The sequence below is a fragment of the Papio anubis genome, chromosome 9 (assembly GCF_008728515.1).
Source record: "Papio anubis isolate 15944 chromosome 9, Panubis1.0, whole genome shotgun sequence".
Classification (NCBI taxonomy): Eukaryota; Metazoa; Chordata; class Mammalia; order Primates; family Cercopithecidae; genus Papio; species Papio anubis.
In genome coordinates, this window is record NC_044984.1 from 28,368,334 (window position 1) to 28,394,123 (window position 25,790).

At 36.9% G+C, this 25,790-nt stretch overlaps 1 protein-coding gene across 1 annotated transcript in view; it reads right to left on the bottom strand.

Moving 5' to 3' along the window:
• Positions 1-301: 301 nt before the first annotated feature.
• Positions 302-25,790, bottom strand: part of OVCH1 (ovochymase 1) — a 57,209-nt gene continuing 31,720 nt past the window's right edge. The window contains exons 17-26 of the mRNA XM_021922149.2: positions 23,128-23,200; positions 22,488-22,683; positions 19,832-19,986; positions 13,308-13,464; positions 12,904-12,996; positions 9,411-9,635; positions 3,445-3,570; positions 2,304-2,439; positions 1,517-1,656; positions 302-384 (exon numbers count right to left, since the gene is read on the bottom strand). Of these exons, the coding sequence (XP_021777841.2) occupies positions 374-384; positions 1,517-1,656; positions 2,304-2,439; positions 3,445-3,570; positions 9,411-9,635; positions 12,904-12,996; positions 13,308-13,464; positions 19,832-19,986; positions 22,488-22,683; positions 23,128-23,200 (1,312 nt within the window). The 3' untranslated portion in view covers positions 302-373. The remainder of the gene's footprint in view (positions 385-1,516; positions 1,657-2,303; positions 2,440-3,444; positions 3,571-9,410; positions 9,636-12,903; positions 12,997-13,307; positions 13,465-19,831; positions 19,987-22,487; positions 22,684-23,127; positions 23,201-25,790) is intronic.

Consider the following 25,790-nt stretch of genomic DNA (forward strand, 5'->3'; position numbering starts at 1 on the left):
GTACTCTTCCTTCCCTGTCCCCTTCTTTATTTCTTTGTTTTTCCAATCTGTTTTTGCCCTGTCACCCATAGAAGAGGCAATAGGGAGACAATCTAAACTTTTCCTCCAAGCAGCACAATTTTAAGAACAGGAATCAGAATAAATATTTCTAATCTAAACAAAACACAAGTTTGGTTTCTTAGTATTGATTAACATGTCTTCTCTTATTTAATTCTCAAAACAACCTCATGAGGCAGTGAATGGTAACAGGTGTTCTGTAAGGCAAGAATGGTAGAAGCATACATCATTTTCATAGATACTACAGTCTCCCCACAAGAAGCTGTGGTCTTCTTGGTGCTGAATTGGCTTAGGAACCAAGAAAGCTTGGTGCTCATCAACATTCTCCTAAACAGAAACAGAAATATTCTTAGTGCACTTACTTCTAGGATAGTATTGTAAATCTGAAGAATAAAAAAGACAGTGGTTTAGCAATTGACTTTTTTATCCACTCTGAGAGGACCCTACCTGCATGGAGAGTGACACCTGTATCTGGGCCCTTCTTAGGAAGGCCAAAGCCAGCAAAAAGCCATACATCCTCTTTCGCTGGGCTTTTACTTCATTACACATTTATTTCTTGATTAAGTAAACTGGGAATTCATAGACCATAGTGTGCATGGTGGTGGGGTGTCTCCTCTCACAAATGAGGAAACTGAGTCTTAGAAAGATTTGAGCTCATTCCTAAAGTCACTTAACTAGTATGTGGCAGAACAGAGATATGGACCCAGAACCATCAGATTTCAGAACTGTGGACTTCTATATCCCATGGTGTCCAGAAATCTTGGTTGACCACCCAAAATGCTTTTCCATTTCCCTTCTCCCTAGTCACCCTCTGGTCAGGCATGGCCATGTGACAATTCTGGCCAGAGATTTAAGTCTGCTACAGGATTCTTGGAAACATGTTTGCTTTCCTGATAGGGATAATCCTCCCTGTCCCTTCTTTCATCAATGTAATGATGAGAACTGAAATAGCCATTATGCAACCATCAGGAAAAGCCAAAATAATTGAAGTACCTTTAGTGCTGGTGGAGTTCAACTGTTGAACTAGCAGTGCGCCTGCATTTCTCTTTGAAAATAATGAGTTTAAATCACAGCAACCAGGTTTCTAACTACTACCAATTGATAAACTCATGTAATGCCTTTTGCTGTGATTATTTTGCCTTATTAATTTTATAGTCTTAATTTTCTTGTGTTTTTGTCTAAAACTACTTCATTCATTCTTTACTTTTAGTATTTCTGAGCAAATTTAATCTAGGTGTGATCCATGTAAGAAACGTCGTTGGACTTTGTTTTTAACTAAACCTGAGATTTTATATCTTAATTTTAAATCTGACAAAAGTTTAACAGTAAGTCTATTTCAACATCCTATAAGAAGAGACTAGTGTATGTCACATGTAAGCCACATATTGAATATAAAACAATCTAAACATGTTTCATAAGAGAAAATCAGTAGCATAGTGATTCATGGGAAACCAGTTACCTATTAATTTTTTTCCTGGTCCAAATCCTTTGTAAACATGCAGATGACCATGACAGACCAAAGTTGTTGGCTTCATCGGGAAGTTGATAATATTAAGCTGAATGATGTGATTTAAAGGGGCTACTAACCTCCATTGGCAACTATGGCACAGATGAAACAAAGTCAGAAATTATTTCTAAACAGAATATATTGTTAGTTATTTTGCTCAGAAATTAATGCATCAATGTTATTGACCCCCAGTGAGCCTTAGTTTTTGTGTCTGTTTCCTTACGGTTGTGAGAGAGAAAGATTTGTACTTTAAATTATATTAAATTTATTACCTAATACCTAATTTGCCAAAATTTGTAAAGTTCACACATTATGGTGAATGGTTGACCAATTGTGGGTATTGTTTTAAATTCTGATTGAAAATTTACAAGATCTGAAGGATGTACATGTGCCAGAATTTGCCCCAAACTCCCATGCATCATTTATTAAGTATCTACTATGTGCCCAAATAGTTTACATACATTATATCAGCCTCCAACATTCTTTGTAGAGATTTGACTTTTCACTTTGCTAGTACATGGTCTATTTTGTTGAGAAAGTACAATTCATAAACAAGAACATTCTTACATTGTTTTGTTTTGTTTCCATATTAAAGGCCATAGATTAGGGCTTACCTAAGAGTGTATTCTTTATGGAAAAGAGGTGAAGAATAATGTTTTAAGTAAATACCAAGTGTTGATGTCAGTCAAGCCATTTTTTCCACACACTTCTTCCATTATAATAATCATTCCTTCCTTACCTCATAGTAGTTCTGTGAGAATTTCTTGGGATCTGCGTGATCCCTTCTGGCTTGATCAGAAGAATATCCTCACAAGGAACCAAGTGCTCTCTGTTTGAACTTTGGGAAAGTCTGGTTATTTTACTGTCCTTTGGACCTAGAAGAATAGGAAGCAGAGAAAATGAGAATAAAACCAATGTTTAACAGGCTTCCTATATGCCTTTTCAGATCAAGGTAAACAGTTCTCTTCCCTAATTGTCCTGGGAAAACAAGTAATTATTAGGAGGTGGTTGGTTTCACTGAAAATTTTCTCCATCTTAAATATTCAAAATATTCAAAAGGTACAGGAAACAAGCACATCTCTCAGAATGATCTCTGACATAGCCTAGGGTCTATGGAAGATTACAGGACACAGCTATGGATAATACCTGTTAACTGCCTAATTCCATCTGAAAGCAGTATTCTTAATATATTCTTCCAAGAGAAAACTTTCATATGATATAAATGCTTTATTACTCATTTAACTTTTTCCAAATATGCAGTATACACAGGTCTAGAAAAATATATTCTCAGCAATGCTTTTAGGTGCCAAGGGGGGAAGCTAGCTTTCAGTTGTCTATATCAAGAAGAAAAAAACCTCACTAATTACATGTTCTAAAGTTCAATCTGACAACTCTGAATTACATCGTTTACACTTACAATGCTAGAATATAATATTTGTGTAGTTTGTTTTCAAAACTTATTCTATTTTTTAATTATATCATTACAAAGAAAATTCTAATCAGAGATAATAAATTGTCCACAGCTAATCAACCAGCTAAGATTTAGAAACCAAATCTTCTGAGTTGCAAGAATTACGGCTGCAGAAACCATTCTTTGTGGTATAAAACTGCAGCCACAGACAAAAGTTATCTTGCAACCAACATATCTTAGCCATTTTCAGAAATCATATACAATTCAATCAAGTTCTCTATTGAGCAGTTTCCCTTTTGGACCTGATCAAATCTTAGGTGACTTAAGTAGATTTTCCTTTCAAACATATACTAATTTCCCCACAGAAACATAATTTCTTTCAAAATGCTGTGTAGGTTTTGAAATATTCCTAAATAGAGTAATATTGATTTTTTTAGCCTTTACAAGTTTATAAAATAACCAGACATACCTAGGACTTTCAAGACTATATAGCTTATGCCAAATGCACCTTGAACAAAGGACTGGAATGTCAGCCTCACCAGTGGTCCAGGACTCATGAAAGTCATTGAGTAAAGTCTTCTCCCATGTAATCCACCTAGGTTAAAAAGTGAACTCTAGTAAAAAAATAAGAATGACAATTTTACAGCAGTTTCTATATTTTAGGCAGAGCAATTAATTTAACCCACGAGGTAGGAATTGATTCCATTTTGTAAAACGAGGAAACAGGATTCCAGAACACAAGTGACTTACTCAGCATCACAAACTAGTGGGGTAGGAAGTTAGGATCTTCAACTTGGGTCCATGTATTTAATATCCATCATTATCTACTTGTTGCAGTGCTTCCTGAAGGACAGTAGGTAGTAAATTATTTTATCTCTAAAATGACTGATATGACCAATTTCTCCTAGAAAAGTAACCTACTTATTAAAAATACCTCACCATGAAGATCTATGATGGAAAACATTTTCTACTTGAAAATGTATTATTTCCCTATAGTCAGTCTTTTATTGATTGCTTTGAGAACCTAAGTCAAAGATAGAAGGGAAAATTATAATCATAATTCTGAAATGATTCAGAGGGCTGATTAAGCATGTGTGGAAAGAACCTGTGAATTTCTTAGGATCAAACTCTTCTACATTAAGAATAATTCAGTATCACTTTGTAACATTTATTTAAATTCACCTGCTCAGAAAGATATCTGCTGATTGTACTACATACAACTATGTGGCACCTACATCCCAGATACTTCTTTTCTCCTTTCCCACTTTATTTTTTCTTCCTTAGTTCTTCCATCTAAGATGCCTTATATTTTATCTTATTATGTGTTTTCTCCCTGCTAGAATATAAGCTTGATAGGGGCAGAAAATTTTATTTTTTTCACTACTGAATCCTCAGAACCAAGATGACTCAGTCCCTGGCTAATAGTAGGTGATTCACAAATACTTGTAGGATGAAAGGAGGGAGGGGATAAGAGCCAAGAAAGAGAAAAGAAGAAAAACATTCGTTGGCATTTTAAAGTATACAATGGTGAAATGCTATTTGAAGAATGACCTAATATTTCTTTGTAGCAAATAGAAGTGAATATAACTTTTAAATGAATTGCTACCTTTAACAGGGAGAAACAGCATTTTACAGTAAAGAATGCTATATAATTTAAGTAAAGAATAATATTTCCATTACAGGCTTGCTATTCTCCTAGATGTAATCTGAAGGGACAGAACAATTCCACAAAGTTCAAGCTGACAATTTCAAAAATTAAAGAAATGCTAGGTTGGAAAATTATAGGGATTCCTCAGGTAATCTACAATGAAGTCAAGCATGGTTTTCAATAGGCAATAATGATAAAGGCAAGTTTCTCCAGAAAATGTGTCTCTCTGTATAAGAATATAGTATATTATAGAAATAGTGCTATCAATTCGGAAGAAAAAGACTTTTTAAAAAGAAAGCGGCTATAGAGTCACTTTACCATATGAGAAAATATATTTCAGCATGATTTTGAAAGTTTTTTTTAAAATTAAACATTCTGACCTCAGAATGGGGAATAAATTTTTAAGCATGAAAGTAATGAGATAAAAACCAAAGATCAAAGACATGTATGGATAAACAACTAAATTTAAAAAAATTTACATTAACATAATAAATAATACAAAAGCAAATGGCAATACTAAGAATAAGCATTAAGAATAAATTATGACAAAGGAAAGCATTAAGAATAAACTTATGACAACATTAAGAATAAGCATTAAGAATAGATGTGACCAAGGAAAAATATCTTTTATATAAAGTTCATAAAGCAATAAAAAGAATAATACTGAAATTTTAAAAATGTACAAAAGACAATGGCAATTAATTTTTAAACAAACAAGCTGGGTCCAGTAGCACGTGCCAGGTATTTGGGAGGCTGAACTAGGAAGATCTTTTGAGCCCAGGAGTTCGAGGTCAGCCTGGGCAAAATAGGGAGACATAATCTTAAAACAAAGAAAAATAAAAGCAAAAAAGAAATTATCTCCCTTAATGATTATTTTTAAAGGACAATTGCCCATTAAATTGACATATTAGGTTCTGGGCATAGTGAAAGAAGATCCTAGGCACTGCTAATGACCGTGAAAATTAAGTTAGCCTTTCTGAAGAGTAATTTAACAAATCTTCATGAAAAAAACAAACTCAGCAAAAATTCATGAAAAAGAAAACGTTTCGAGCCGTAGGTGTTGACCTCATTGGAAGTATACAGAAGGGAACAGAGAGCAAGGTCTCTGCTCTCACGAAGCTTTCATTTTAGTCAGGTAAATGAAGATGGTTTCATAGAGAGATCAAAAATGAAATGAAAGCCAACGTAACAGACAATGACTGAGGGAAGGAATGGATGATGCTACTTTAGTCTGAGAGGCCCTCTTTGAGGAGGTGACTATTCTCTTGTTCACTTATTTATGAAGTGTCTTCTACATGTCGAGCACTGTTCTAGGCACTGAGGCTTCTTGATCCAAACAGGCAAAAATTCCAGCTCTCATGAAACTCATACTCAATCGGGAAGACACAGATAAGCCATAATCATGAAAAAAAATTATACTGTGTTAGATTCTAATCTTTTAACCCCGGACTTCAAACTTTTTGGTACCAGGGACCAGGTTCGTGGGAGACATTTTTTTCCACAAACAGTGGGAGGGATGGTTTTGGGATGAAACTGTTCCATCTCAGATCATCGGACATTAGATTCTCATAAGGAGCAGGCATCCTAGATCCTTTGCATGTGCAGTTCACATTCCTAGGAGAATCTAATGCTGCCATTGATCTAACAGGAGGCGGAGCTCAGGTGGTAATGCTTGCCCGTTGTTCACCTCCTGCTGTGTGGCCCAGTTCCTAACAGGCCACGAGTTGGTACTGGTCTGCGGCCTGGGGGTTGGAGGGTTGGAGACCCTTGTGTTAGAAGATAATAAGTGCTCTAAGAAAAGGGAACTGAGAAGTCTGGAGGCAGGGGCGTGATGCAACTTACATCAGTCAAGGTTGGTCTCATTAAGAAGGTGACCTTCCATCAAGAATTGAAGGACATGAGGCACAAGGATGAGAAGGAGCTCTTTAAAGTGCTGGGAATAGACAGACAATGGTCCCAAGGTGAGAATGAGAGGTATTGGGAACCCATGAGCTGACGGAGAGGGAGTCTTCCAGGGAGTGTGAATTTTATTCTCACTGCAAGAAGCCCTGGAACTGTTCTAATCTAGGGGGAGGGAGGAGGTGATCTGATTCTAGGGGGAAAATGTGCCAAGCAGATAGGCTAATTAATTGTGTCATTGTAGTCTAAATTAGATTGTACTTATAAAGAAAGATTCTTTAAGCAAACATTTTTGCTTTCTAACCCAGTGATTTAATCTCTCAGAGTTTGCCCTAAGAAAACAATCCCACCCTCGCAGCAGTTTCCCCGGCCTCTACGCACTTTGGAATCAAGCACAAATAGATGCCACACACATGGTCAATGACATACACAAATTTATTTTCTTTCCAGATTTCCCCATTAACCAAATTATTTCAATCACCTCCCACTTCCCTCCTTACTGCGAGCCAAAAAGCTTTCATTCCATGTGTGCAAACAGGAGGAGGCAAGTTTGTTTCGTTGAACAAAAACAGGTTTCTCTGTGCATGAAATGAAAAATGAGTGCTGGCATGTTTTCAGCAGATCTTTTCAATCCTGCCACTTTAAAAGCCTTTAATGTATTTTTGCTTTATTTTTTCATTCACCTTCCTCTCCTGCTCTATTTTTAACCATCTTCTGACTTGCTCTTTTACAATATATATTCTTCCAGCATTCTGGCATGGTTCCACTATGTTTGAAGAAGTTGAGCCCTCTTGCCTTTTTTCCTCCTCCCTATACACACACACACACACACACACACTCAACCTTAAGCATATTTGCTATCTCAGTTCAAAGTACTTGAAAATGTTAAGGGTTTTTTTGTTTGTTTGTTTGTTTGTTTCCTAATTCTGTGAAGAAAGCCAGTGGTAGCTTGATGGGGATGGCATTGAATCTACAAATTGCTTTGGGCAGTATGGCCATTTTCATGATATTGATTCTTCCCACCCATGAGCATGGAAGTTTTTCCACTTGTTTGTGTCCTCTCTTATTTCCTTGAGCAGTGGTTTGTAGTTCTTCTTGAAGAGGTCCTTCACATCCATTGTAAGTTGTATTCCTAGGTATTTTATTATCTTTATAGCAGTTGTGAATGAGAGTTCACTCATGATTTGGCTGTTTGTCTGTCATTGGCGTATAGAAATGCTTTTGAAAAATGAGCCTGTATAGCCAAGACAATCCTAAGCAAAAAGAACAAAGCTGGAGGCATCACACTACCTGATTTCAAACTGTACTGCAAGGCTACAGTAACCAAAACAGCATGGTACTGGTACCAAAACAGATACATAGATCAATGGACCAGAACAGAGGCCTCAGAAATAATGACACATATCTACAACCATCTGATCTTTGACAAATCTGACAAAAACAAGCAATGAGGAAAGGATCCCCTACATAATAAATGGCTTTGGGAAAACTGGCTAGCCATATGCAGAAAACTGAAACTGAACCCCTTCCTTACACCTTATACAAAAATTAACTCAAGATGGATGAAAGACTTAAACATAAGACCTAAAATCACAAAAATTCTAAAAGAAAACCTAGGCAATACCATTCAGGACATAGGCATGGGCAAAGACTTCATGTCTAAAACACCAAAAGCAATGGCAACAAAAGTCAAAATTGACAAATAGGATCTAATTAAACTAAAGAGCTTCTGCATAGCAAAAGAAACTATCATCAGAGTGAACAGGCAACCTACAGAATGGGAGAAAATTTTTGCAATCTATCCATCTGACAAAGGGATAATATCCAGAATCTATAAGGAATTTAAACAAATTTACAAGAAAAATACAAACAATCCCATCAAAAAGTGGGCAAAGGATATGAACAGATACTTCTCAAAAGAAGACATTTATGTGACCAACAAATATATGAAAAAAAGCTCATCCATCACTAGTCATTAGAGAAATGCAAATCAAAACCACAATGAGATACCATCTCATGCCAGATAGAATGGCGATTATTAAAAAGTCAGGAAACAACAGATGCTAGAGAGGATGTGGAGAAATAGAAACACTTTTACACTGTTGGTAGGAGTGTAAATTAGTTTAACCATTGTGGAAGACAGTGTGGCGATTCCTCAAGGATCTAGAACCAGAAATACCTTTTGACCCAGCGATCCCATTACTGGGTATATGCCCAAAGGATTATCAATCATGCTACCATAAAGACACATGCACACGCATGTTTATTGCAGCACTGTTCACAATAGCAAAGACTTGGAACCAACCCAAATGCGCATCAATGATACACTGGATAAAGAAAATGTGGCACATATACACCATGGTATACTATACAGCCATAAAAACGGATGAGTTTATGTTCTTTACAGGGACATGGATGAAGCTGGAAACCATCATTCTTAGCAAACTAACACAAGAACAGAAAACCAAACACCGCATGTTCTCACTCATAAGTGGGAGTTGAACAATGAGAACACATGGACACACAGGGAGGGGAACATCACACACCAGGGCCTGTCGGGGGATGGGGGGGTAGGGGAGGAATAGCATTAGGAGAAATACCTAATGTAGATGACGGGTTTATGGGTGCAGCAAACCACCATGGCATGTGTACACCTTTGTAACAAACCTGCATGTTCTGCACATGTCACCCAGAACTTAAAGTATAATAATAATAATAATAATAATAATGTTAAGGGTGTTTGCAAGGAGAAAAGCATTCCTATTACATTCCTATTACATGGATCAACATTTTGGTAGCATTATTACCAAGTCAGACTCATTCCTGATAATAAGCTGCCTACATGGACAAGACTCCTAGCACAAAGTTTATATGCCAGGAAGGATTACCTGCCATCTTTCTCTTACTGTGTCTTTCTTCATAAATAATTAGAACTGAGTCTTGACACACAGGAGACCCCAGGAGTGACAGATACTCAACAGTAAATTTTGCCATACTGCTTGGTGAAACTCTGAGCACCCACGAACATTCCAGTCTTCCTCTATAATCCAGTGGATATCGTGGAGTGGGATAAAAGCCTCTGGGCTTTTCTAGCTCTGCTTCAGAGCAACAGCCTGCAATTCAGAACACACAGACACCAGGGACCAACATAAACAAAGCAAAGAAGAACCAGGTTCTATCACAAGACTGAAAAACCTCGGCTTGAAAGAAGAAAATTAAGACTTTGTTACTGTCAGTTACAAATTATTATGTTAAAAACCATTCCATTTAATGTGTCTCATTTTCTTGAAATATTATACAGGTAGAATTTAAATCACAATTATTTTGAATCAATTTTAAATGTATTTTTAAAGTTTCTTAGAAAATAGATAGGAGGTTGCATTCTCTATTCCCAGCAGGATTTCATTTTTTTCCTTCTTTGAGATGCAACTGAAGACCTGTTCCTAAAAACTTCACTAAATTAGCTGAATTTACTGGGACAAATGATTACATTCATTTCAGCTTGTGACTGAGGTCATGAAAAACATAATTTGCTGGATATACTGAGATGTCTCACTTCTTCAGCTTGCTAAGTCCAAGAGCACCCTCGGAACTTTGGGATACCTTCTGCAGTTCGGATGTCAGTTTTTCCCTGGCCCACTGACTCGGCAATCAGCTTCTCTTATGTCCTCATCAGGGTTTCGTCCTTAACTCTCTCTTCTTCCCTTGTGTCTATTCCTTTGACAAAAACTTTCTGATTAATTAAAAAATGAAACATTCTATGTTCATATTTGAATGTATGTGTTAGTGAATACACAATTATGCATGCTCTGCCCTAGAGAAATTAATACTGTAACTGAGGAGGAGGTACGTAAACACGCTTTTATTAACAGTAGAGGTAGGTGAAAAGTGGAATAAGGGAAATGAAGTGCTACAGAAACTTAGGATTCTACTCCATTGTTTGGTTCTCTGTCATTTCTTTGTTAGTCCTCTTTTTTTTTTTTTTTTTTATCTGTATGGCTACAAGAATCTAATCAGATATTTACCATTTTGATTTAATAGTAAACTAAATGATCTTTCAGTCTACAATCTTCCCTCACTATGCTCTACCATCTGGGAATGGTGTATAAAATAAAAATAAATCAAATTAGTTTCCTGCTAAAAGCAACTAAAGTAGTTCAGCTTGCAAGATCTTTCAGAGTCTGGCCTCAACCTGTCTTTCTAATCTTTTTAGTTTTTCTTCCTCTCTATATGAATACTCTGTGAAAAGTCTGACCGGAAATCACATAGAGCCATGAATTACCAATCAGTCAAGACTTTATATAAATGGGAGTAACAACTGAAAGAAACTATTGCTAAGATTCATTAACTCCCTAGTGTAAAAAGTAAGTGGCAGGAGTGGGTGGGTGTTCAATATGGCGTGGTCCTAACATTTTGTCTCTGAAAATAATCATAGAATAAAACAAAGCAACACCTTTCTGTAGGTAAAACTTTCAAAGTTCTTCGGCATGCATAACTGTTTCTGAACATATTTAAAAGAGAAACATTTTCTTTACATTTTAACAATATTCATTTTCTAATGACCTGAATAAGGTCATTCAAAAAATACACTAGATGGCACTGTCACCACCATTTATGGACCCTTATCTCGGGTCAGGTCCTCCCTGTTTTAAGTGCCTACATGGATTAACCTATTTAGGCACTCACTGAACTCATTCAACTCAGTCCATTGAAATCAATAGTTTATAGGATCTTGGACCAAAGTCTGCTCTCTGTCTCAATCCCAAGTCCAGATTTACTTTTAACCTAACTCTACCTATCCCCAGCTTTGACTCTTTGACTCATGTTGCCAGACAAATGGTCCTGGGTCCACTCCTCATTCCTGGAAGATTTTAGCAGTCATTTTCTCCAACACTTTTCCTGTCATAGTTCTTTCTGATTTTAATCACTATATACATGATGATTCCAGCGCTGAAGTTTCCCAGCTCCTCAACTTTCCTGCAATGATCTTGTCTTCCACCTGACCTCAGCCACTTATCCTTACGGTCAGCCCCTAGACACTTGATCAATAGCAGTAACTCCAAGCCTTCTGTAATCTCAGTTTCAGGAACCATTTTCTCCAACCACGACCTTCCATCTTTTCAGTCTCCCTTAACACTCCTTCCACCTTTTGGGACTCATAATTTACGTGTCCTACCACCTTATTTTTGTCCCAAACAAATCTCTCACCCGTATTTCACTCCTTACCCATCCTAAATTCCAATGATCCATCATTTTAACCACTTATTCACATACACTCTGAATTCCTTTATACCCTTCACATACTTGGGAACACTCCACTTTGATTAAATCTATAGTCTACCTACTCTGCATCTACCTCAGTGTATCCAGAGGAAAACATACAACTAAGCTAAATGGGGGCATTTTGCTCTCTCAAATTATGATCGCTCATCTCAGGGGGGCTTTATGCTATCCAGCAGTCCTACTATGTCTTTCTATTCACTATGCTATTTTCTAGAGAGATATTTCATCCTTTTTTCTCTTAAAATATCAAACTTTCTTGAACAACCCCTTCTTTTTGTTCGCCTGCTGAGAAAAAGAAGCAATCGGAAGAGAAATACCGCAAGCTTCTATCTCCATCTATACCCATACACCTCATACCTGCACTGATGCCTCAAGATCCTGCCTTCCATCCATTAACTATAGATGATGTGTATTTTGCTCCTATCTAAGACCATTCCCTCCTTTTGGTCACTAGATCTCATCCTCTTTCTTCTACTCAAAGTCTTCACTCTTGCAGTTCTACTTTCTATATCTTACATTTTCTTTGAACTCTTCCTAGTTGTTTACCGGGGTTGAATGTATTGGGGAAGGGGAAGATGTGGGCAACAAAAGAAAGACTACCACTTGGAAACCAAGAGTGATAAGAAAATAGAATTTCTATCTTCCTACAAGTCTATTAGAGATTTCTAATCCTCCAGTTGCTGTTAGGTTTGACTAAAAATCAAAATCCTATTTTATCAAACAGACAGTGACAGCTGTGGAAGAATGAAGAGAAATACTAATGCTGATGCTGGTCTTGGTCGTCTCATACCCAGAGTCTTTACCTAGCAAGATACTTGCATAAAGAAGGACTTTTGTTCAGATTCAGAGCTTAAAATAATTCTATGTAATTCTCCAATATTCAAGCACTTGTTCGCAACCACAAATTTTTTTTTTTTTAAAAATCTGCAGCAGGTCTAGCTTTGGGGTAGAAATGATCTCCAGCAATCATAATAACAACTCTCCCCACTTTCAGCTAAAGCTACCAACCAGAAGGAAAACACAGAGGTCACAGTGTTCCACAGAAAATTTAGCAAAGCTAGACAGACAATGCAATGGGACAATGTGAACATTTATTACCTGTCCAAGATGCACTGCCTGGCGAAGGTGTGGGTGGTAGCAATTGTTGTTTTAAGGTTTTGCATGTATTATTTGTCTGAAGTGAAGCAGGACCTGTATTTGGGGAGAACATGTTAAAAATAAAGATGAAAGCCTGAGGACAAAATATAGTCGGCACCAAAGCAGCCACTATCAAAAAAGAAACAAATCCAGGATTAAAGCAGCCTCAGAAAAAGTCAGTTTTACTCTAACTCTACACATGGGAGAACTTATTTTGCGGAATCTTGCGTTTTAGTGTGTTTAGTAACTAAATGAAATTCTACTCTATGGTTTTCTCTTTCACGCTAATTTATACTACACTCACTGTTCCCAAACCCACTCTAAAGAAAGAGGTATTGTTTTAATAACATCTGAAAACAATTTACCATTGATTTTTGATTGGATCCAGTCCAAGAAGACCATCACTCTGGCAAATATACCCGGCTTCCATGGCTGGACACAGCCAGCTCCCCAGCTGACAATGCCATAGAGGACAAAGGGACCATTTTCATGTCTACATACTAGTGGCCCACCAGAGTCTCCCTGAAACACCAAGAAAACATGTTCTAGAAAACTGCTTTAATCCGAAGCTCCTGCTTTCAATTTTTAGAACAAGAATGGCCAATAATGTATTTGTAATGTGTTTAATAAGATTTGTTCTTTGTCAATTTCCATTTTTACATACTATTTATTCACTGTTTTGCAAAAGGAAACAAAATTTATGAACAATCAGATGGTAATTTGATTCCAGGGTGAAGAGAAAGTTTCGTTCACATAATCAGAAAACAATTACTAAGTCTTCCCAGCTCCACTGGAGGGACATAGTCTTTAAATGATATCAATTAGTAAAACTGTAATATTTAAGATTTCAAGCATCTTTTAAAAATAAAAATTTCATTAGAAAACTGCACAGTGGCTCAAATGGATCCATCACAAGAAATGCGCTGCCTGTTTTGTTTTCTTCTTTTTTTAAAAAAAAAGGAAATTGGGTTAGGGTCATTGGGTGGTAACCTCTACATGTAGTGTTTTCCCTATCACTGGTCACTCTTGACACAATCTATTCAGATCAAAGAGTAGAGTTACGACATACACAGAGAAACTAGGGTGTTGGTGGTGAGATGAAGAAAAGTGAAAGGCTGACTTAAATCTATTAAAATGTATTCATTCTAATTCTAGTATTCCAATTTTATTTTGGCTTACCTGCAGGTACCAAAATTACACAATTTCAAAGATTTAAAGGGTCAAACTAATTTAACTTACATAGATATTACATGTGAAAAGTTACAATTAGAGAAATAAGTGACCTGTCCCATTTCACACATATAGGTAGTAGCAGCAGTAAAATCTGAGCCCATGTCACCTGCCAAAGTTCCGTGCTCTTTCCCTTCCACCAAATTGATAAATATTCATTAATGGAACTACCTTAAACTGCTCTAGTATCGGGCTTACAGAATTACTGAATTCAAGGAAAGACACATGGAAATTTAACTTATAGTTAATTTTGTTCACTCTATTAGATAAGGCTACTTAGGTCATGATTAAACACATTTCAAAAAGCAAAAATACTACCCACAAGCACTAAGAAGCTCACGTAGATGGAAGCGTCTCTCTTTAACATTCCTCCCAATATTTGCATTGTTTAAATTGATAAATTATAAGCAGAAAGATTTTGAAGAAAATCAACAGTGGTATTGTTATTAAGGGAACCAAAATATGTACATCACACACATTTATCTATTAATTAGCACTAACTTCTTCTACATGACTCTGGAGGTGCAATGTGAAAATCAATGGCAGTGCCCAATATATGCCCTTGTTTATGTCTCTTTCTATTTACAACATGTGCCCCATTTGAGGGTAAGCACTGCATCTGATTCAACTTTGTATCCTAGGAAACCTACCACAATACTCAGCACATAATACACGCTAAACAAACATTTGATTAATTTACAGTGAAATTTTATAAACTAGTTGTATCAAAGCAAGCCTTAATACATAGGATTTTCATCTTTTTAGGGTAGGCTTTCCAATTTTTAATCAAGTCTTTTGCAGGAAGTGGATGGACACAAATGTATTTAGGACCAAATCAAGTCATTTATTTGTCTTCTTGTTAGAAAAATTGTGCACATATTTGATGGCACATAAATTGATGGTACATATTTGAAATATCTATTTTACATAAAGAATTTAACAGAAGAAACCTTAACTTGGGAAAAAAGAGATACAGTCACTCGTCTGTAATGTAGAACAATTAACCTTTCCTCTGGGCCTAATTTTTTCACGTAACAATTATACTTAAGACCCTTTTCCAGTTGGACAATGGTCTGATGTATCCAGTCAAGTGTTTTATTTTAAATCATTGATTTTTTTTCAGTACCAACGCATAGCCAATACATAATTTTTCAGGCAATCACAAACATTCCACGATACAGGGAACCTGTCCAATTTATCTATTTTTGCCAGTGCCTATCATATGGTCTAGTCCATAGTAAGTTTTGCTCTGTTGCCCAGACTGGAGTGCAGTAGTGCAGTCTCGGCTCACTGCAAGCTCCGCCTCCTGGGTTCAAGCGATTTTCCTGACTCAACCTCCCAAATAGCTGGGACTACAGGCACGCGCCCTCAAGCCCGGCTAATTTTTTGTATTTTTAGTAGAGACAGGGTTTCACCATGTTGGCCAGGATGGTCTCGATCTCCTGACCTCGTGATCCACCTGCCTCGGCCTCCCAGAGTGCTGAGGTTATAGGCGTGAGCCACCGTGCCTAGCCACAAATGAATTTTTTTTATTAAAAAATTATTCAATGCCTACTGTGAGTCAGACATACTGAGTAAAACAGAGTATAAACAAATAAGATGCTAACAGTAGCTACAAAAGAAATACTCAGAGTGAATGGTAGAGAATAAAGGTAGGTATATGTGTGCTTACATGTACTTGTATGTGTATGCAGTTTCAATAACATTTGAGCTGATACATAAAGGATGAGAAGGAGCCAGCTTTCCAAAAACCTGGAGGAACAACATTTTATGCAAAAGACACATCTGGGCTAAGGCTTTAAGGCAAGACATGGCCAGTTGAAAGGTTAGAAGGCAATCAATGTGGCTGAGGACATACATTATTCTGTGAAGAGAGATCTGTACTTTGTAGAGGAAAATAAGTTAGAAAAAATACCAATGACATTCTTCACAGAAATATAAAAAATAATCATAAAAGGTATGTGGAATCACAAAAGACTCAGAACAGCCAAGCCATCCTGAGCAAAAAGAACAGAATTGGAAGGATCACATTACCTGACTTCAAATTATACTACAAAGCTATAGTAACTAAAACAGCACAGTACTGTCATAAAAACAGACTCATAGAACAATGGAACAGAATAGAAAACCTAGAAAAAAATCCATACATCTACATTGAAGTCATTTTTGACAAAGGTGCAAAAAAAAAAAAAAATACATTGGGGAAAGGACAGTCACTTTGATAAATTCTGCTGGGAAAATTGGATGTCCTTATACAGAAGAATGAAAGTAGATCCTTATTTCTCACCATTTGCAAAAGTCAAATCAAAATGGATTAAAGACTCAAATCTAAGACCTAAAACTATGAAATTAATTTAAAAAACACTGAGGAAACTTTCCAGGACACTGGACTGAACAAAGATTTCTTTAGTAATACCCCACAAGCACAGGTAACCAAAGCAAAAATGGACAAATAAGATCACATCATGTTAAAAATCTTCTGCACTGCAAAGAAAACAAAGCCAAGACACAACTCACAGAATGGGAGAAAATTTCTGCAAAGTACCCATCTGACGAGAGATTAACAACCAGAATATTTAAGGAGCTCAAATAACTCTATAGAAAAAATCTAATAATCTGATTTTAAAAATGGACAAAAGATCTGAATAGACATTTCTCAAAAGAAGACATACAAACGGCAAACAGGTATATGAAAAGGTGCTCAACATCACTGATCAGAGAAATGCAAATCAAAACTACAATGAGATATCATCTCACCCTAGTTAAAGTGGCTTTTATCCAAAAGACAGGCAATAACAAATGCTTACAGGGATGTGGAGAAAAAGGGAACCCATGTACATTATTGATGAGAACATCAATTAGTACAACCACTATACAGAATAGTATGGACATTCCTCAAAAAATAATAGAAATACCATTGATCTAGCAATCCCACTCCCAGGTATATACCCAAAAGAAAGGAAATCAAGATATTGAAAAGTTGTCTGCACTCCCATGTCTACTGCAACACTATTCACAATGGCCAAGATTTGGAAGCAGCCTAAGTGTCCATCAACAGATGAATGGATAAAGAAAATGTGGTGCATGTTCACAATGGAGTACGACTCAGCCATACAAAAGAATGAGATCCTACCATTTGCAACAACGTGAATGGAGCTGGAGGTCATTATGTGAAGTTAAATAAGCCAGGCACAGAAAGACAAACTTCGCCTGTTCTCATTTATTTGTAGGAGCTAAAAATCAAAACAATGTAACTCATAGGGATAGAGTATAGAAGGATGGTTACCAGAGGCTGGGAAGTGTAGTGACTGAGTCTAGGGGAAGTGGGAATAATTAATGGGTACAAAAAATAGAATGAAAAAAATAGTATTTGATAGCACAACAGGGTAACTACAGTCAATAATAATTTAATTGTGCATTTAAAAATCACTAAAACAATGTGATTGGATTGTTTGTAACACAAATTATAAATGCTTGAAGTGATGGATACCCCATTTACCCTGATGTGATTATTCCTTGTATGCCTGTATCAAAATCTCATGTCCCCCATAAATACATACACCTACTATATAACCACAAAATTAAAAATTGAAAAAGAACTTAGAATAAAAAAATCTGAAATCCAGTTAGCAAAGAACAACAGGATACTACATTGCATACCTGAAAACCCCATGTCTCTGCATTCCAATATTGTTATTCCCACCTTCCTGGATGAGAAAGCACATTAGCAGGTCTATTACCTCTAAGTATACACAGGAGAATAAAAATCAATTACCTGATAGAAGCATTAGAGACTATTTTGTCAAAGCAAGTTTCTAAAGTCACCCTTTTAGTAACTCAGTGTTCTTTGTAATAGAAAGCTAGCCATATTTATCAGAACCTCAACTTCTAGTTTTCCTCCCATATATGGGCAGTACATTTGGTCATGCTGCAGCCAAAGTGACAGTTGTATATAACTGAAAACATAAGTGCCAACTGAGATCATGATACTTAGGTCACCTGTGACATGGACCTTTCTAAGACCCTCTCTAGTTCTTTTCTTTCCACACAAAATAAGCTCACCCTGTAATGCTAGATGCTGTCAAATATGTAAAAGACAACATAATTACTTGTGATCTTCTTGTTGAAGAAAGAAAAGCCATCCCTGAAATCCTGCAATAGACTGAGGGGAAGAATGAACACATTAATTCAGAGTACTTTTGTGATTTTTATCAGATAACATTTATGTAGTCTAGCAGACAGCAGGAGTGCACTTTCCGTCTTCCTCACATCTTCCAGCTCATGTCCTGGATCTGTGTCTGGGGTCTTCCCCACTCTCCACTCCACCCAGGAGGCAACCCTAAAGTATGGGAAGTGCTGAGGGATTAACAGCCCTTTCCCACAGCAGCACTCAAACTGTGGCTTCAGGGAAGGTAGTACACAAATATCCCAGCTCCCTCGCCCCTCAGATGGATAAATCCATCACGTGTATTTAGCATCACTGCCCTGAGTTTCCTGCAGGATTAAGCTTTAGGCCCTCACTATGGCAGGTGGCTTAATAATGCATCCTAGATTGGCTGCCTTCCCTTCCCTGTACCATCACCTCCCTTTCCTACCAGTGATATCTATGATTCCTAAAACAGACCGTTGCACCTGAATCCTTATCTTAGGGTCTGCTTCTGGGAAATGCAAATAAATATATGCAAAATTAAAACAGAATTTAAGCAGCGCTTGATGCTATAAAAGGAAGGGGTTAATGACAATAAATTTATATTCAGTGTTAAAGGGGACTTCATTCCCTCTCTCACATTTTTACACGGAAGGACGTCCACCTAGATTAATGCCCAGTTGTTTCTTCCTCATGGAGGTGAAATCTATTGCTGCATGTTTCTTCACTGAGTGCTGGGGAAAACTATCAAAGAGCTGCAGAAACAAGATTCATTCTTTTTTTCCTCTCTACGCCAGACCAGTAGGAGTGATAAGTCTGGAGAATTTGGGCTGCCCTATGGACCCAAACTTTCCGTTACGTGGGTAGCTTCAAATCCAAACCAGGGATTGGAGGTGGGCACATGGAGTGTTAGAAACTCTTCGGTTGTATGTATATCTAAAGTCACATTCTTCCATTGACTTTGTGAATGTTAAAGCTGGCATTCTACAATCTATTCATTCACATTCTGTCTTTTTCTTAGTTAATTATGAACTTGCCAATATCAAGCTTGTACAGTAGACATCTTTGTGATTGTTTTAATTTGTGGTGGAAAAATTAAGTGAGAGTACAGAGATTAATGATAATATAAACCAATAAAACTTTTAAGTCATATATAGGACACATAAGTTTAGAACCTTTGTTTTTCCTTTTCTGAAAGCTTTAAGTATACCTGAATACATCTTCCCTTGCTCAGGCCTGCTGAGAGGCTCTGCTATTTCCTACCTTCTCACCAGCTCCTCTATGAACCCACCGGCCTTTCTCGCTGTACAGCTGCTTCCAGTCACTCTCTGATATCTCAGCAAATTCAGATTAATTAACTTATTACTTCTGTGGCCCCACTGGTCTTCATGCAGGGATGTGATATTGAAGCACATGACAAGTTGGTGGCTTCAGCTGTGGTTTCTCCTGTCTATAGAAACTCTCCAGCAGATGGCAATTTTCCACCTCTGTATAAAACCAGAATCCTCTCACCTGACAGAAATCTTTCTCTCCAGATGCTGCAAAGCCAGCACAGATCATCTTCTCTGTGATCCCTCCTGGATGGGCCGAATAGTAAGTGTGTTCACAGACCTCTCTTTCTAACACATGCACTTGAATCTGCTGTAGGCGACTTGCTAAGCCACCATCTATTGAAGAAACATTCAGAGAGAGCTCGATGATGAAGTAAGCAGCAAGTGATAGTAGAAATGTATTTAAGTTCAGACTTAGCTCTGTACCAACATAGCTGAAGTCATTCAGTTTGGCCTGAGCTGATGTAGAATACTGAAGTTAAAAAATACAAGTGTTTCATGTGACATGTCTTCATGTCCCAATTTGGCATTTTTGTAAAGAGAGGCCACTGGCAGGAGAATAAAACCAGAAACACTTTTTTCCTAGCTTATTTTCAATTTAAACATTAGTGTATCAAATATTTCTGCATAAGAATTCAGGAAGAAAAATTCAGCATGATATGAATTGGTGTCATATATGACTTATACAATTACAAATATATATTTATATATATTTATATATATAAATATATAATTGCTTACAAATAATATGCTTATATGATTTCCAAATATAAACAAAAATCATAATCCTGTTTTTCATCTACTGTCATTGAAGCCTAATCGCACCTCCAATTAACGAAAACACAAATAATTTATTTTCATATTTGATCCTTAGGCAGGCCTATGTTAACATGTATTTTGCATGACTCATCCTATCATTTTAGATTTATGACCCAATTTTTTTAAGTTTAATATTTTATAGCCCTATACCTTTTGGGGCAATATTAATAGCATATACATTACATTTATATAGTATCTTAATATTTATAAAGAGTTTTATTCCAACTTAATACAACAACATTTTTCATATGTGAGATCAGGTTAATCACACTGATCTCACATATGAAAAAGCCAGACCTCTGAAAATTTGATCTCACAGCTCTTACGGGACAGAACTAGAATCAAGCCTAAGTTCAACTCTGAATCTTGCATTCTTCTTAATATACTAAAACTCCTCTTGTTGGGGACCATCTCCCTTAGTGTTACTGACCATATCCCAGGAATCAAGATTCATTTCCTCTCCTAACTGGAAAGAATGAATTCACCTTTTGTAAAACTAACTACCTCTCAGTTGCCTGGTAGTCATGGAATTGTCAAAGGTCAAAGGTACTAGAGAGCAGGCACATTTATTCAAGGGCTTTGAAACTGGTAAGCCAAGGAATATTTACTGAATGCCATGTAGGCTTCTAGCCTTGGGGAGAGAGTGCTCAATGACAGATCTGCCTCCAAGAGGTTCTCAGTCTAGTGGGTGAGATGTAGAAGATGACTGCATGAAATCATGCCAAATACATTAACGTGCAGTGAGAGGATAAAACCAGGTAGTGCGGAATGTGACCGGAAGCCTGTCCTGTGGCAGCAATGTGGGCCAAGAAAAGAAGTGATATTTTGGTTGAAAATGCAATAATGAGCAGGCAGATGTGACAAGATTGTAATAAGAGTGCTCCAAGTAGAAGGACACAAAATGAGGAACTTCAGAAAGCAGAGCAAGCTTGGTGTTTAAGCGAAAGGAGAAAGGCCACGGTATCTGAAGGTTAACCACAAGAAAAAAAGAGGGAAATTATGTGGAAGAGATAAGTGGAGAGGCCCAATCACACAGAGCTTTCCAAGCTAGGCTAAGGAGTTCAGATTTGATTGTATGTGTAATGAGAAGCCATTAAGGAATGATTATAAGCTGAGCCACACCAATCTTAAATCCTCACTTTGATATTTATTAGTTATGGGATCTTAGCAAGTTACTTAAATCTTCGGGTTGCAACCTCCTCATTTGTAAAATGGGGATGGTAAAAGCTCCTCATGTGTTGGGTGTGAAGGTTTTTATGAAAGTGCAATTTGGCTTCAGGTAGCACAGTAAGCAGTGAGTATCAACACTGTAAGCAGTCAAATATAAATTCCCTTCTCCTTCAAGCTCACAGATTCCAAATAAATGACATACAGAAAGGAAATATACAAAGAAAATGATCTTATGGTATAAGAAGCACAAAACAAATATCAACCCATTCCAATCTTTCACTGTGTTACTAAGCCTTTAAGAGTTCTATACCGTAGCCAGGGGTGAGCACACGACAGCCAGTGGATGAATTCTGTGCCACCCCCAAACATAGGCACAATCCATGAGATAAGAATGGTTTGTACATTTTTAGGTGGTTAAAAAAAATCCAAAGAACAGTATTTCATGACACATACACATTAAATGAAATATAAATTTTATAAATTAAGTTCTGTTGGAACCCATTCTGTTACATACTGCCAATGGCTGCTTTATGCTATAATGGTAGACTTGAATAGTTGTGATAGAGACCAGATGACCTGCAAAGCCTGAAAGGATTATTATCTGGCCCATTACAGTAAAGATTTGTTGACTGCTAATCTAGCCTATTTATAATCTAAGTTACCCTGAAGGCAAAGTTTTAAATAGCTAATTCTCTATTTACTTGCTGATCTATTACAGCTAAATAAAACATGGTGTCTATCTTTTAGAAAGAAGAGGGGCTGAAGCGGATGCTGCTTGAAATCATTTACATGACCTATTTTCAAAAATAACAACTGGCATTAATGTTTAAGAAACAAAAAATGCTTACCTCCACTGATGCTTCCCCATCCGGTCACAGCACAGATCTCTGAGGAAAACGGAGGCTCTGTGCTGTGTGGGAGACATACCGGCCTCACTGCCGAGCTGTACTCCAGAGGAGAGCTTAGTTGTATTAGGGCAATGTCAGAGTCATAACTAAGTGTGTTAAAGTCCTCATGCGCCATTATGTGTTTGGCCCTTCTCACCTGTATCAGTGGCAAGTAAGCAAATTACAAGGTAAGAAAGTCAAAGAATCCAGCTACTTCCTTGTTGATGGTCTAAAATAATCCTAAATCTCTGCACTTACATACCTAAGCAATGAAGAAGACTTTGTATTAAATATAAAAGAGCCATCTTGGTTTATAATTTGCAGGAGGCTGTGAACCACCTTCTGGATAAAGGTGGTGCTGGAGAAACAAAGCTTTGAAAACCTGTGTCCTTGGGCCTAAATTTGCAATTCTGACCTACTTCGTGTAATTCTCAAGTGAAAATGTAATTTCAAATTACATTTTTAAATGTGGGTATAAATGATAAGTGTAAAAGGGCCCTAGGAGATTAATAACCAATTACATATTTTAGCTAAAGGTATTCCTTGGCATGTGACAACATTTACAGTACAGGCAGAATGACCTGTAAAAACATTTTTTCACCTGCTCTGTTGATTCCTTCAGGTTTCTGTCATGGTCCCCAGCAATAATGGTCCAGGAGAGTGGATTATTCTTCCTGGAGACAGAAGAACAGTGAAAGTTTGACATGAAAACAAGTTTGTAACAGTTCGTTCTCACACTGTTATAAAAGACTACCTGAGACTATAGTCTTTTGAAGACTTTCTGAAGAAAAGAGGTTTATGAAGAAAGAGGTTTAATTGACTTACAGTTCTGCATGGCTGGGGAGGCCTCAGGAAACTTAACAATCATGGCGGAAGGCAAAGGGGAGATAAGCTCATCTTATCACGGCAAAGCAGAAGAGAGAGAGCAAAGGAAGCCACACGCTTTTAAACCGTCAGATCTTGTGAGAACTCACTATCAGGAGAACAGCATGAGGGAAACCACCCTGCCATCATCTGGCCCTACTAACATGCACTGCTCAGTTCAGCGAGGCAATAGTCCCCTGTCCGATTGCCTCTGCGATCTCCCTCCCGGGGAAGCCATATCGTGCCTTCTGATCTATGTGAAGAAGAGCTCTCGATCATGTATGCTGCCCCTTTCTTTTGACCATCAAGTGTCATTGGAAACCTTGCCAAATATTACCAAAGCCTTTTTTAGGTCAAGGAGGAAAAATGAAAATAATTAAAGCTTTATTTCATAGTGATGTTAAGAATATGTTTAAAAAATTACGCCTGTGACAAGGTAGCTTTTGGTCTATATTTTACTGTTCAATATTGCCAAATTATGATCTCACTGGATCGTATCTCAGATTTCCACCTTTTGTTAAATCAGAGTTATGAAACTAAAGTTCAAAGGAATTTATCAGTTTGAAAATTGGCAAAATTCAACTATTGCGTTAGAAATCAGAATGCTGATTACTTTTAGGGGAATGATGACTGGCAGAGGCACAAGGGCGACTGCTGGGTACTAGTTAATGTAGTATTTTGTTTCTCGATCTGCGTGTCGGTTACATGGGTGTTCGTTGTGTGAAAAGTTCTGCATACTTCTGATATACTTCAAAATGATGTTAAGAAGTTTGAATCAATATCCATTAATTTACCGTATCAAAATCTCCAGCTTAAAAAGTGTCTGAGGAAAGAGTCCGTCTACTGGAACCAATATACTGTCACTTCTACTTGGAGACTAATTCTTCCATTTTTTTATTAACACTATTTCTTCAGGAAAAGTAAAGTTACTGAAATTATTTTTCAATATACCTTATTCAAAGGTAGAGATTCTTAATGCAAGTACGCATCTTCTCCCCAGTCATAACCATGCTCATTTCAATTCCTTGCATAATGGGTTTGACTTGCTCATGTGTTTCAATATGCCTTTATTAAGGGAGCTAACTCAAGTGAAGTACTTGGCAAGTACCTGGTAGATGGTAATGACTCCATAATCGTAGCCATTATCATTCTCATTATCTGCCATGCATGCTAATGAAAGGATTAAACTTTTTCAAAGTCACCCTCTAAATAAGTACTTAGTAGTGAAGAAACTTCTTAAATCTACTCCATATCTTTATATAGAATAGAGTGTATACAATACAATGAAGTAATAAAAATGATAGTAGAGTTGATAATGTAGACCACAGTTTCTTGTGATGTTTTGCATGTACAGTCATCAAATATCCTTCAGTTTAATGGAGAACACTGTAAAAAAAAACACGACAAAGCCACATACACTTTATGATACCACAAAGCTTGAGATTTTTCCAATAGTGGGAAAATAGCTCAAGGTATCAATTGATGAATTTCTTCACCTTTTCTTCCCCATCTCCCATATAAAATTTCATTTCTTATAGTCTTAGGATCTTATCCCCAACCCAACAATGGAGCATGTGTCACTTACTGCTGTGGAAGAGCCACCTGATTTGATCACAGAAAGTAAGTCACTGAAGTTTCAGTAGCTGATTTAAATTTTAGACAAAAGATTCACATATATAATTGCAAAGTGAGCTTGGTCTCCAAAAGTAAGTTAAAAGTCCCAGTGAGCACAAAATCCTGTGTGGAATTAACAAGATGAGAACACCAAATTTTCCTAAGTGTAGAACACCACCATCAGGAAATGCTCAGGCCTCGCACCAGACTTAAAGAATCAGAAGCTCTCCAGGTGATTCTGGAGTACGTTGAAGTTTGAGAATTAATACTAGGGTCAACCAGTGCCAGGGAAGCTAAAAGGCAGGGCATGTGTAGGACATAGGGTTTTTGTTACACCAGCATATTAGTACACTCCTGGTGTAAAGATCCACAGACTTCAAGGATTAGATTTAAAATGACATTTTACTGGTCAAATAACTTAGGCAACTGTGAACTATTAAAAAATATGGCACATAGACATTTACCATACCACTATAAATGTAAGATATAATGTTATGTGCCAAAAATGTGATATATACAAATACTATAAAATATATATGTGTATGTTTAAATATTAGTAGAAAATCAGACAATTGAAACATTCTTAACATTGATGATGTCTAGAGAAAAAGAGTGTGTTAGATAAATGAAGAGGGTAGTTTAAGCTCTTACTTGATCATCTTCTCTAACTGCCTTTTTCCCCAAAAACATTACTATTATAATACATATTTTTAAAGAAATTAAGAAGTCACAAATGAAATTAAATACAAATTCTTTTTGTGGCTAACAAGTGGCTCACATTTACAG